Raw genomic sequence first — 13,704 nt, forward strand, 5'->3', positions numbered from 1 at the left:
ACACACTGAACTAGAGAAACAAACAATAGTACTTTATGTCATGTCATATCTTTCTCCAATTATCTGGCTCTTTTGTTGCTCTCCCCCTTCCGGCTACACCGATACCTCTCCTAAAAACACCTTGTTAGATCAAGAGGGACTAGATTTACAGAGGTATCAGATTAAAGCTAAAAGAGAGGAATGAGCAGAAAATGAATGGGCGAGGAGAGGTCTATACAAAGACAGAAGCCTCTGGTGTCAAATTGTACATTTCTATATCATAGCATCTAGTCACCTAACAACCAGTTCTTAGACAACTGTGAATTAGAGATTGAAACTACTAAAGATACAGAATACAAGACCAGAAGTAGTGTTACTCCTCATTTACCATACATTACACTCTTTTGTGAAAATGAAATTGTAAAATGCAGCCATATAGAGACGTGCAAAAATTTCTGCTAATTTAAAAAATAACTACAACTTTGAAGCAATTTTTTTTATTACAGAAATGAATAGAGATGAGGATAATAGTAAACTTTGTAATATAGGTAAAGTAGCTTCTCCGTGTATTTGTATCCTTCTTTCTCTTGCAGTGAGCAGTATTTCTGTGGTCCTCTCACTACAGACAGATAAGGACAGGATCTTTTCTTTCCATAACTAGATAATATTTCCCTTGATGATTTGATGATTCTGCTTTTTCATAAGATTAGACTTTCCAGGGACTGGCTGTAAGGAGTTAAGTCACAAGAGACTTAATAAGGACAGGATATTTTACTCTTTCCATACCTAGAGAACATTTCTCATAATGCTTCAGCTCTCTGATAAAATTAGACTTTCCAGGGACTGTCTGTAAAAAGTTAAGTCATTAGACACTTTATCAGCTTCTCCTTATCTCTCAGCTGTCAGTAGATACAGGACAGGAACTGATTTACATAAACTGCTTAAATAAAGAAGAAAGGCAGAGTTAAAAGAAGGGCACAGCAAGAGATTTCTATAATGAAGAATATTTCAAAGTTTACTATTAGTTTTTGCAGTTTTGATGAAAGTTTAGTTACACTTTAAAAAACCACATGTATTGCAAACTTTGGCTACCTCCATAATTTTAGATATTTTTGTTAATACCTATCTTTTAAATTTTGGGTACATTATCACTTTGACATAAATTTTACACTTTCTTCAGTGGATGAATTAGAGAATAATTTGTGCATGTATAAATAGATAAATTTAATTATAACCTGTTAACTTGCAATTCCCTCCAGCTTATAAAACTTTCCAGAGATTGATAACAAAATCTATGTAAATCAATGTAAATCCTTAAACAAATTTTGTTACTTTATTACTTATACTATAGTAATATTTATCAGTGAGACACTATATATATCATGGGAGAAAACGTATGTTGTACTATTTACAGGGCCACTGTTGGAATATGGGAAGCTCTTTCTTTGGTCGGAACTGGCAGCCCGGAGATGTGGTGGGATCCATGATCAACTTGGATGATAAATCAATGATTTTCACTTTGAATGGAGAACTACTCATCACAAATCAAGGGTCAGAGCTGGCTTTTGCCGATTTTGAAATTGAGAATGGTGAGTATGACTTATAAACATGAATCTTTGGGAAATCGTGGGTAGCCAGTCATCATATTTGAGAATTTTTGCAGTGAGGAAAGATGCAGTTTTGTGTAGGACACCCGGCTTACAGATGACCCCTAGTTACAGACGGAACCCTCTGCCCACCGTGACCTCTGGTGAAGCACTCAGGATGCTTTTTATAGTCTCATGCTGCAATGTTCAGCTGTAAGATGTCTGTAATGAAGCTTTACCATTACAGCAAAAAAATTTGAAAATCCGATTGTCACTGGGGCAAAAAAAAAAATTGTCTGGAGCTACAATTATAAAATGTACAGCTCACTTACACTTACATACAAATTCAACTGAACAAACCTAAAGAACCTGTCCTGTACGTAATCCGGGAACTGCCTGTAGTAGCTTCTTACATTTGTAGTTCTTAGGCTGCCTTCACACAATCGTGTGCAACACATTGAAACGGGTTTGTATGTTGGCCCGATCCCATGGACAGCACGCCTTGCACAGAATGGGAATCCTTGCATTATATCTAAATATAATGCCCTGACTTCAGTGCTGGCACTGTAACAGTTAACACAGTGCCGGCTCTGCACTTCTGCCGGAAGACAGGAAGTCTTTCCATCATTTTTTGGTATATTGCTAGGCCTCCTACCCTGTGCAAGATGTGCAGTCCATGGGATTGAGCCACCTTACTGGCCTGTTACCATAGGCTGCACACGATCATGCGGAGGCAGCCTTAGTTATATTTTGATATAGGACCTTGTATTTTATTTTTAGGGGTAATTCAGTTTTATTTTAAAGGGGTAATTCAGTTTGCAGTACTGTTTGTTCATTATGAGCTTATATATACAGGTGAACAGTTATAGGGATATTTCAATCAGCAAGAACTATTCACCTAATCGCCAATTCACTAGTTAGAGCAAGACTAACATCTCAGACTCAGGGTTTCAGTTACCATGTTAAATGTCCTAAATGGGTCCTAAAAGTTTGCAATGCTGCATCCGAAGAAACGACAAATATTCTGGAACAATCTCTTTTGGAGTGACAACACCAAACTCGATATATTTGGCCATACCCAACATATCAGCCCAAATAGCTCCTATCAGTTGTCAAGCATGGCATGTAGGGAATGAGGTTTAGCCTTGTTTTACAATTTTGCAGCCCAAGTGCCCCAACACCTTGCAGTCGTTGCAGTCACCGATGAACTCCTCTTTATAAGGAATGGCTGAAGAAGAAAATTCGCCCAGTTATAGTCCATACTCTAATGCTGTAGTAGGACCCAAAGAAAGGTGTACATAGACGACAAATTACTTCAATGAGCTACGGCAACATTGTTAAAGGACATCTACCACCAGGATGAAGGATAAACCAAGCACACTTATTGCTGTGTGCCGCCTCTGACAGGAGTTGTTCTTTTTGCTTCTTATGCATTTAATTTTAAGAGAAAAGGGCTTTAGAAATTATGCAAATGAGCCTGAGGGGCTCCAGGTTCTATTAACACCTATGCAGCCCCTCAGGCTCATTTGCATAATTTATAAAACCTGTTTTGTAAAGACCAGAGCATATGAAGCTAAAAGAAGAGCAGATCCGGCCAGAAGGGGCACACACCAGTATGTCAGTGTGCTTGGTGTACAATGCTTGATACTGGTGGAAGTTGTCCTTTAAGAATAATGGGCCAAAATTCATCCAGAAGTTGTGAGAGACTAATAAAATCATACTGAAAATAATGACTACCAGTTATTGCTTTAAGCTATTCATTAGAAATGGGCACTTTTTTCTACACACGGCGCTTCCATTTTGCCTTATGTGAGTGTATGAGTGACACAGGCAGAAAAACCCAATATGCATGTGTGCAAGTATGCAGGGCCGGAACCAGCACTGGGCATACCTGGGCAAGAGCTGGGGCCCAGAGCTGCTGGGGCCCACATAAGGCTGTACATACGGAATCCATAGGGGTAAGGGCAACTGTATATAATGAATCTATAGAGTGGGGGGGGGGGTATATAAAATTATCATAAGGGGGCTGTTTGGGATGATAAACTAGGAAATATTTTAGGGAACAGGAGACTGTTTTAGTTTCTAAATTTAAATGCCGCCACGTGAGTTCACTGTAGAGGGTCGTCCCCCCCCCCCCCCCCCCCGAGGCTCTGTCGCCCAGGGGCCTACTGATACCTGGAGCCGGCCCTGCAAGTATGTAAAATAAATTTCAAGTATTTGTGGTCTCGTAATCGTCATGAACATATTTGCTGGTTTCTGCTGCCAGGTTTTACATGACTCCCATCCAACAATAAAATGTCATGAATTAGTCATCTGTTAGAGATGTGTATACATTCACATATTGTAGCTGCTTATGTAATTGTTTTGTCCTTCCAATGCCGCAATTCATCAGCGGCCAATAGATTAATTACTGCTGGGAGTCTATATTGTTGGACAATATTGCGATCTTTAATGGATCTCGCTAATTCATCTTTGGCCACCAGTGAATTCCCATAATGACTCAGATTCTGGCATTCTCTTCTCTCACTAAATGAAATTTTTTGGCACTTTATTTTTTTTTGGGGGGGAAATTCAATGAATTGTTAAAAAGTTCAAGCATATATAGCATAGTGATCACAAAACTGATCTTGAAATGATTGTATTCTTAATTATTATTTGACGGTCATCTTAAGTTTTAAATATTTCTCACCTATGTTCATCCAATGAGAAATCGCATATTCTGCCGTGCCCCACATTGTTTTCCATGTGCTCTACATGAAGTGCTGGAAGCAGATTGTTGGAGGGCTCCACCTGTGGAGAGTACCATCTGTCCGCTCTACGTTTCACCCAGAGTTTTTTTCCTGTACATGTGTTTTGCAGGTTTTGTCCCTGTCTGCTCTCTCGGGTTGTCTCAGATTGGTCGCTTGAACTTTGGTAAAGATGCCAGCACATTCAAATATTACACAATGTGCGGCCTGCAGGAGGGTTTCCAGCCATTTGCTGTCAACATGAACAGAGATGTGGCCATGTGGTTCAGCAAGCGCTTACCAACCTTTGTCAACGTGCCAAAAGATCATCCTCATATTGAGGTAACTGCTCTTCTCCTAGTCTGTAATAATGTAAGAGGTATCCACAATTTGGTATTAGTTTACATAACATATTACTCAAAAATTTTGCATTGCAATTTTTCTCTATCTTTCAGTTTTTCACACTTAAAGGGAACCTGTCACCAGGCGCCCTTTTTGAGACTCCACAGACAATAAATGACTCATCCACAAACTGTTTTTATAAAAGTTCTGGCATTAGTATTTAAAACAATAGATTATATTGAAGTTTCCCTGTTTGTCTCAAAAAGGACGCCTGGTGACAGGTTCCCTTTAAAACTGCTGAGAGATAATTATATTTAAACAGAATCTGATTTATTAAATATGTGATCAGCGTGTTATATTATAGAGCACAAGCAGGTTGTGCATAGTATAATTTCTGCAGGCAGCGTGTTATAGAGCAGGAGGAATTGAGAAGATTGTACAAGGTGCCTTATCTGTAGGCTGTATGTTATACAGCAGGAGGAGCGGAACACATTGTACATAGTGTCCTATCTGCAGACAGCATATCATAAAACAGAAGGAGCTGAGAAGATTGTACATAGTGCCCTATCTGCAGACAGCATATTATAAAGCAGAAGGAGCTGAGAAGATTGTACATACGGTAGTTTTCTATCTGCAGGCATCATGTTGTAAAGCAGGAGGAGCTGAGAAGATTCTGCATAGTGTCCTATCTGCAGGCAGCATGTTATAGAGCAGGAGGTGCTGAGCAGATTGTACATAGTGTCCTATCTGCAGGCAGCATGTTATAGAGCAGGAGGTGCTGAGCAGATTGTACATAGTGTCCTATCTGCAGGCAGCATGTTATAGAGCAGGAGGTGCTGAGCAGATTGTACATAGTGTCCTATCTGCAGGCAGCATTTTATAGAGCGGAAGGAGCTGAGCAGATTGTACATAGTGTCCTATCTGCAGGCAGTATGTTATAGAGCAAAAGGAGCTGAACAGATTGTACATAGTGTCCTATCTGTAGGCAGCATGTTAAGGAGCAGGAAGAGTTAAGAAAATTGTACATTGTATCCTATCAGGTTCCATCAACATATTAAAGATCAGGAGGAGCTGAACAGATTATTTTATAGTTTTGTCAAATTTGTCATTTTTTCATATATCCTCATTCTGGATAAAGTTCTGCTTCACATTCCAGCACTTTTCTTATGAATTGAATAGACATGAGCAGCCTCTAATGATAGTTGTGCTGAATAAACAAATGAACTTGTATACCAGCCCTTTAAATACTCCTGCATAACAGAGTCATTAGCCATTAGTCACTGTATATCAAAAAGTTTTGTCTGAAATAGTTTTCGCTGCTAACGCTTTTTGTAACTCGCAGGTGACAAGGAAAGATGGAACTGTAGAAGCCCCTCCGTGCTTAAAGGTTACACACAAAACCTTTGGCACCCAGAATAGCAATGAAGATATGATATACTGCAGGCTGAGTATGCCTGTGGAGTTTCACTCAGCCTTCAGCAATGAGGAGAACTTCCAGAAGAGGTATTTTGTTTTATTATCCAGTTATAATGATATCACCAATTACAAGAGAGAAAATCCGTGCTCACCTTATGCTACAAGCAAAGGGCCATGTTCTATAAAGTTTTATAAACCACAGAAGTATGGAAAGTGACGTTTTCTAAGACAGTGATTTTCAATCAGTGTGCCGTGGAACACTAGTGTGCCGCAACACATGGTCGGGTGTGCCGCGGGGAAAGTTCCCCAAACTATGGTGCCCCCTGTGTTTTGTTTCCCAGAGAATTGTAAAATGAGAAATACTATAGTCATGAGGCTTGAGTACTACAAGTACCAGCTCATATGCTGAGTATATGAGCTGGCACTCGTACTCTGGCCTCATGGCCATAGTACTTCTCATTGTACCCCTTTATTTTGCAGTATATTGTGTGTGTCTTTCCACCATTCCTGCCAGGATATCCCTTTTGTGTTCATCGAAACAGGCCCAGGTTTCACACTGAGTGAGAAAAATAAATTTAGAATCTATGTTATTAACTATATGTATAATATGACTGTTTTAGTGTCATTTTGTGCTATTTTGGTTGGTGGTGTGCCCCTGGATTTAAAAAGTGTGCCGCGGTTCAAAAGAGGTTGAAAATCACTGTTCTAAGAGAATATTAGCGAAGCTCAATGAGAGGAGGACAAGGCACAAGCTGACTTCCTAGTAGAGTATGTGGCCACATGGGAGAGAGATGTCATACAGTGTAGTATCTGGGGAATGCAGCATATGGAGCTACATCGGAGCAGGCCGTCCCCTCTAAGTGAAAGGGAATCTGTCACCATCATTCTCATATATTGGGAAATATAGGGGCTAAATGTAGTGTGTCCGACCCTTGTGGATCCAGCATTGCTGTGAATTATGAATATATGAAGACCTAGGATGATGTTACACAACTGAAGTAGGTCAGCAGGTTGAAGATATGTTGCAGAAAGTCAGGGACTTAAGGTATGTGTTCAAAACCTTGTTGTGGGTTTTGTGCCAAATCGAATCAGATTTGCAACCGATTTGCACACTATGGGGGTCATTTACTAAGGGCCCGATTCGCGTTAACCGAATATTTCCGATTTGCGCCGATTGTACCTGAATTGCCCCGGGATTTTGGCGCACTCGATCGGATTGTGGCGCATCGGCGCCGGCATGCACGCGACGGAAATCGGGGGGCGTGGCCGGTAAATTTCAGGGCATTCCAGTGTGCCTCCGGGGAACTTCAGCGCCACCTGGTGGACGGCGGAGGAACTACCTTAGTGAATCCCGGCCGGACCCGAATCCACCGCAGAGAACGCGCCGCTGGATCGCGAACGGACCAGGTAAGTAAATCTGCCCCTATGAGTGAAATCATAAATCCATGGAAATATGAAATTATTTTTTCCAGGATGGAAAACTTATTTGCATATTTCCCTGAATCCCCTAGTGAGCACCAATGGCTATAAGTCTCCACACACCTGCAAGGCTACCTTGATTGGCAAAGTCTTTTTCCCTGAACCTTCATAAATACATTTGCCAGGCCATGGATTCAAGATCCGCACAGTAGTTCTGTATTTTCTTAAGGCTTTTTTGCACAGAATAATCTCATTGGGGCATATTTATCATATGCTGGGGCTCGTGCGCCAGCGTATGATAGCCCCGCCGCTGCATATTCGCAGCCCGATACATCAAAAGGCTTCCGCCGGCAGCAGCGGGTGCGCAGGTGCGGGGACAGTAACGCCCCGCGCCGGCCCACTCCCGGCAGGCAGCGCCCTCCGCTCGGCCGGCCACGCCCCCCCCCCCTTCACACCCCACTGGCGTGAAGGTGGCGGATCGGGGGAAATAATCGCAAAAGCTAGCAATAAGCTAGCATTTGCGATTATTTCAGGGCCTCTGCGCCACTGGTCCTGATAAATATGCCCCATTAACTTTATGTGGGCATTTATGTTGCATGTGCACTTACCCTTAAAGGGAATCCATCCCCACAATTTACCTACCCAAACTATATGCTTTGTTACGTAGAACTACACCCACACGTGCCACTGATACCTTCTTTCTATTGTAAAGCTGGGTCTTTCATCCCAAAACTTCACTTTATAAATATGCAAGTTGGGCTGAAGTGCTTTGACATAGCACCCCATGGCTCTAGCTACACATCTCACTGGACGCAGAATGTGACGTAGCTGAAGAGGGAAGGATGATGGTAGAAGGCACTGGGTGGTGGAAATGTAGCAGGGAGTGTTGTTATTGCTATGAAGCTGGAGTCCTGAGGTGCTCTGCTAACACCCCTCAAAGCACTTCAGCCTCATTTGCCTATTTATAAAGTGAAGTTTTGCCATAGAAAGAGAAGCTGGACAATAAAAAAGGTATGTCTGACACCTATGTAACACAGTAGTTAGTTTTGGCAGGTAAATTGTGTGACCGATTCCCTTTACGTGTAGGTTCAATCAAACATGTCTGCTTTCTTCTGTGCCAGGTGTCACAGCTCTGATCCTTTGACATGAAGGTGAAGACAAAAGGAAAGTGTTTTTTTCACCTACACAGCTCTAGGTTATGCAGTTACTCTCAAAATACCACAACAGTTTTTTTAGTTGATTTTAATTGTAATTCTTTTCCTTAGGATTAGTTCTGCTTGTTCACAAGAGCCCACACTGGGAGACAATTATGTTGCAATTACATTTTCATATATTTATTTAAAAAAAAAACAAATTTGACAAAATTTTCACATTCCTTTCTGTGTTTTCACATTTTAGAAATGCACTTCAAGAAGGTCCTCACGTAACCTCTGTAAGTTTTACCATTTGTTCCTTATTTTATTAGAGGTTGAATATGTTTATTGTACAATCAGGGTTCCAATTTATCTAACAAAGGTTCCATGAGGTCAGAGCTCTGGGAGGTCCTTTCAGTGACCCTTGGTTCACTTAGCAGATCGTGTTTTTGGGGACAAAGATAATTTATGCAAGAACATGAAAGGGTCCCAACAACCTAGGAGAGGCTGGGCCCCATAGCAAATTTCTGAATGGGGCCCCCTGGTTGTGACATCTGGGGTGTTGTGGTGCATGGCTGTGCCATTGGTCGGGTGGCATCACTGTTGATCGGGGGACGGGGCAGTGAACTGTGCCGTCGGGGGGTATTTGGTTTCTCCATCCATCCCGGGCCCCTGTGTGCCGTGGGCCCCATAGCAGTCGCTATGGGTGCTACGGCTGTTATTACGGTCCTGCCAACAACCCAATTGTCACAGGAACATTATACGCACCAATACTTGCAGTGGGTTATGTCTGTACTGGAAATAGGGGACCAACTTTGACCTTAATATATGACACCATAACATTATCTGTTCTCCATAAAATGTTATTGTAGGTACTATGTACCGTGGTATGTTGCACCCATTCTGTAAACATCCCCCCCGAGCCAATGTTGAAACCAGATATTTCCACATTACAATAATAATACTTATGGGGCAGATCTAAAAGATCAGAAATCCTACCGCTATCACAGATATCAACTTAGCTTGTCTATAGAGATCACATGGCAATGATGTTACGCACTACTTTGCAATGGAGGTAGCTAAATCGGTGAATTAAGTCAACTAATTTCTATTTTTCTTTCTAGTTGTATTATTACTCTATCCGGATATTTGCTGGACAGGACCCGTCTTCAGTATGGGTAGGATGGGTGACTCCCGACTACCACTTTTATAGTGAAAATTTTGACTTAAGCAAGAACTGCACTGTGACTGTCACTTTAGGAGATGAGAGGGGTCGAGTGCATGAAAGGTAGGACCTGGTTCTGGTTTAGAATATGTAAACAGTAGAGACTGTAACTGCCCCAGTGCTCCAACCCTAAAGTTAACTTAAAAGGGATCATTCAGGAATATACTGGGACTGTGGTGGGAAAAAAACACATTCTTAACCTGCTCTGGCTCCTGGTTCTGAGCCTGAAGGCTCTAGCATCTCCGGTTTCTGTGCTTGCGCCCAGCCGGGGCTTCTGGGTGGAGGAGGGTCATGTGACCAGCTCCACAGCTTTATCCAATGAGAATCCTCCTTGCACCGGGGCACAACACAGGAAGTGATGCCCCCTGAAAAATGGAAATGACACATGATGGTCTGAAGAGACTAATGATTGGGTGAAACAAGTTTGGTGATCCCATGGAACTTCCAGCTGGGATAGACCCAAGACTTGGAAGTACACATGATGGTCTGAAGAGACTACTGATTGGATGAAACAAGTCCGGTGATCCCATGCAACTTCCAGCTGGGATAGACCTAAGACTTGGAAGTACTATGAGAACCGGAGCTGAAGCGGGGAAAGTATTTTTTTTGTTTTTTCCCTACCCTGGCCTCGGCCCTCTGGGGGGCTATTACATGTTCCTGGAAACCCATTTAAGCATTTATAAGAAGGGGAAATAACAGCAATTTACTCTTGATATAGACATCCTATCTTACAATAATCTTTTTTACTCTATTCCTAGCGTTAAACGGAGCAATTGTTACATGGTGTGGGGAGGTGACCTCTCTACTGGCTCCCAGAGGTCCAGCCGCAGCAATGTAGATATTGATATTGGGTGCCTTGTGGATCTGGCAACAGGAGTGCTGTCATTCACAGCCAATGGAAAAGATCTGGGAACCTGCTACCAGGTATAAAACTTGTTTCCGTGTTATGAAGTAACCCATGAATGTCTTTTAACTTAACATAAAATGTGAACCACTTTGAAATAGAGGCATCTTGTCTGGCTCATGTAGATTTCCTATAACCACCTGTCATGAGGATTTAGGCCCACAACCTGTCAGTGTGTTATGCGGGACTGTGACAGAATGACAATCACATCCTTCTTTGTTCTAGAAGATTCAGTAGCACTTTAAAAGCTGCATACAAATGACCTAAACAGTCACGTGGGTGAAGAATAGTCCCCCTAGAAAGTCCTGGCTTGACTCATGTCACATAGTTTAAGTACATCATCAAGAATTATGTTAAATGTGAACCGTCATCAGAAATTGGCGTAATGATTGACATAAACATGTATATTTAATTTCGATAAGATATATACTACAACACTGCATCTTGTCTTAATGTATTTGTACTTTTGTTTTTGCTTGTTAAAAAACTCAATAAAAACGGTTTAAATAAAAAAAAAAGAAGTATGTTGTCAGCCAGCTGAACAGTTTCTCAATCACGTTTCTTTCATGGCCCAGCTTGGTGGCATCATCAAGAAAATCAACTTTTTCAAGTCAGGTGCTAACTGGTTGCATAAAGTCAGGGAGGCGGAGAGTTTAACACTAAAGTCAAGCTCTCCTTGCCTCTGAACACCTCCTCCCCTGTGGTTGACATAATTTTCCAGACTTCAAGAATCTGATTAATGATGTCCCTGGATGCAGGACCATAATTGCAGTGAAGGGGCTTTCTAAGGCTGCATTCAGATGGCTGTATGGGGGACGTATATACGGCAGACGTATATACGGCCGATATACGTCCCCCATAGACGGCAATGGGCGCATGGAGCCCTACGGGAGCGGTATGGTGCCGCACAGGTGCGGCACCATACTGTTCCATACCCCGTGAAAAGATAGGACATTTCCTACCTTTTCACGGCATACATCGCGGTGCGCCATATATTCCTCTGGAGAGGGACGGGGGTGAGCAGCGCTCACCTCCTCCTCCTCTCCCCACGCACCACCGTGTGCCCGCCGTGCTACAGTATGGTGGGCAACGGGCGCCTGAATGTAGCCTAAGGCAGGGAGAGCTTCACTTCAGTGTTTAACTGCCACCACACCAGGCCATGAAATAAATATAATCTAGAAGCTGCTCATACTGCTAGTGTTTATTTTTGCCAATTTCTGATGACTAGTTCACTGACTATGGGGCCAGCCTAGCAGTGAGGAGCAGATGGAGGCATGCTTTTAGCTTTATAAGTCACATCCAGCAGTAAACACTGGATGGAAAAAAAAATGGAGTCAGTTTTTTCATCCTGTTTCTTAGTGGTTGGCACAGTATAGGCTCAACAGAGGCATCCATCCCAGGCCTCCACTGAGTGTACACTGTATATATTTTCATGGTGAGGTAACAGTCCATATATGGACAGCTACTTCACCTTGTTTGTGCCAATATTTCTTCCTCCTCCTGCTTTCATAATAAAGTGTCCTCTGTATGAGTGTACATTGGGATACTTTGTAGCCCTGTGTCATAAGGATACATTGGAAATCTTCCTGACATATCTTTACAGCAGAAAGAATAGAACAAGATGTGAATGAAGGGAGAATCTCAAATTGTGGAATGTTGCCAGATGGTAATTTTACAGCTTGCCGCGTGTTGTTGGTATAACATGTTTGTCTATACATAACTACATGCCACGCTCCACTTCAACGCCACCTCGTCCACTGTAATACATCTAGCAATTTATCTATTCATCGTAAGACTTTATGTTGTGGGTTGATGGAAGTTGTCATATTTCTGAATACCATTAAGGTAATTGAATAGACATTTTTGACAAATTGCCGGCACACGACAGGTATTACGGCTTCCAGCCCGAATAATGGGAGCTCTCCTGTTGTGTTTGAATAACGTTTCACTTAGAGGGAATTACTACGTTGTGTTGGATGATGGTCTCGCTGAAATAAATCCATTTTCTCCTGTTAGGTTGAACCGAACACCAAGCTGTTCCCAGCAGTTTTCCTGCAGCCGACTAGCACTAATCTCTTCCAGTTTGAACTTGGGAAATTAAAGGTATTGTTTTCCTTATTACCTGCTATAATGTAGTGGCCATTCACTGACACTTACCACTTCATCACCCATTACACTGCTTATGATATCTCTGTTTCAGTAAATGGATTCTTCTGTTATTCCTTGTGAATATTTATTAATAAATTAACAACTGGGTATTACCATTCACCTTGTCATAGGTTGATGCCCCTACACTGGTACCACTCATTGATCACTATAAGGCAACCTGCACACAAATGTGCACTGGTTTATGGCCGCAAGCTATGGATCCGTGGTCTGTTTTCGCGGTTCATTTATTTTTGCAGTTTTCCGCAAAAACGGTTGCATGTTTATGCAGATTTGCCATAAAAGCTAAAGTCTGGCAAATTATATCCCTACCCCTTGATGGGTCACATTAAAGGGGGTCATTTACTAAGGGCCCAATTCGCGTTTTCCCGACGTGTTACCCGAATATTTCCGATTTGCGCCGATTTCCCCTGAATTGCGCCAAGATTTTGGCGCACGCGATTGGATTGTGGCGCATCGGCGCCGGCATGCACGCGACGGAAATCTGCCCCATTGTGTTACCTATTAAGTCAGCTTCAAATATGGACGGCACATGTTTGACACCTTGTATACATAATTGTAATGTCTGCATAGACTTTTATGGGAAGCCCCAAGCCGCAAACACGGGCAAAATAAGACCTGCTATAAGTGGTCTACAGCCTTCACATAGATCTGTGAAAAACACATTCATGTGTCAATGTGCAATTAGTTTAAAAAAAAAATGGATAGCACATGGTTAAAAAACATGGATTCCTAGCATTATCTACATCTAGCCAGTGACGGAGCACCTTTCCTCTGTTTGTAATTTTTACATTCCATTACCAATTAC

General features: G+C 42.1%; 1 protein-coding gene across 15 annotated transcripts in view; it reads left to right on the forward strand.

Moving 5' to 3' along the window:
* RYR3 (ryanodine receptor 3) overlaps positions 1-13,704 on the forward strand; it is a 434,191-nt gene that overhangs the window by 236,180 nt on the left and 184,307 nt on the right. For all 15 annotated transcript variants that reach the window (XM_072115452.1, XM_072115453.1, XM_072115457.1 and 12 more), the window contains 7 exons: positions 1,394-1,568; positions 4,425-4,633; positions 5,976-6,136; positions 8,867-8,900; positions 9,726-9,889; positions 10,585-10,750; positions 12,747-12,833. In XM_072115452.1, the coding sequence (XP_071971553.1) occupies positions 1,394-1,568; positions 4,425-4,633; positions 5,976-6,136; positions 8,867-8,900; positions 9,726-9,889; positions 10,585-10,750; positions 12,747-12,833 (996 nt within the window). The remainder of the gene's footprint in view (positions 1-1,393; positions 1,569-4,424; positions 4,634-5,975; positions 6,137-8,866; positions 8,901-9,725; positions 9,890-10,584; positions 10,751-12,746; positions 12,834-13,704) is intronic.

The sequence above is a fragment of the Engystomops pustulosus genome, chromosome 7 (assembly GCF_040894005.1).
Source record: "Engystomops pustulosus chromosome 7, aEngPut4.maternal, whole genome shotgun sequence".
In the NCBI taxonomy this organism is placed as follows: Eukaryota; Metazoa; Chordata; class Amphibia; order Anura; family Leptodactylidae; genus Engystomops; species Engystomops pustulosus.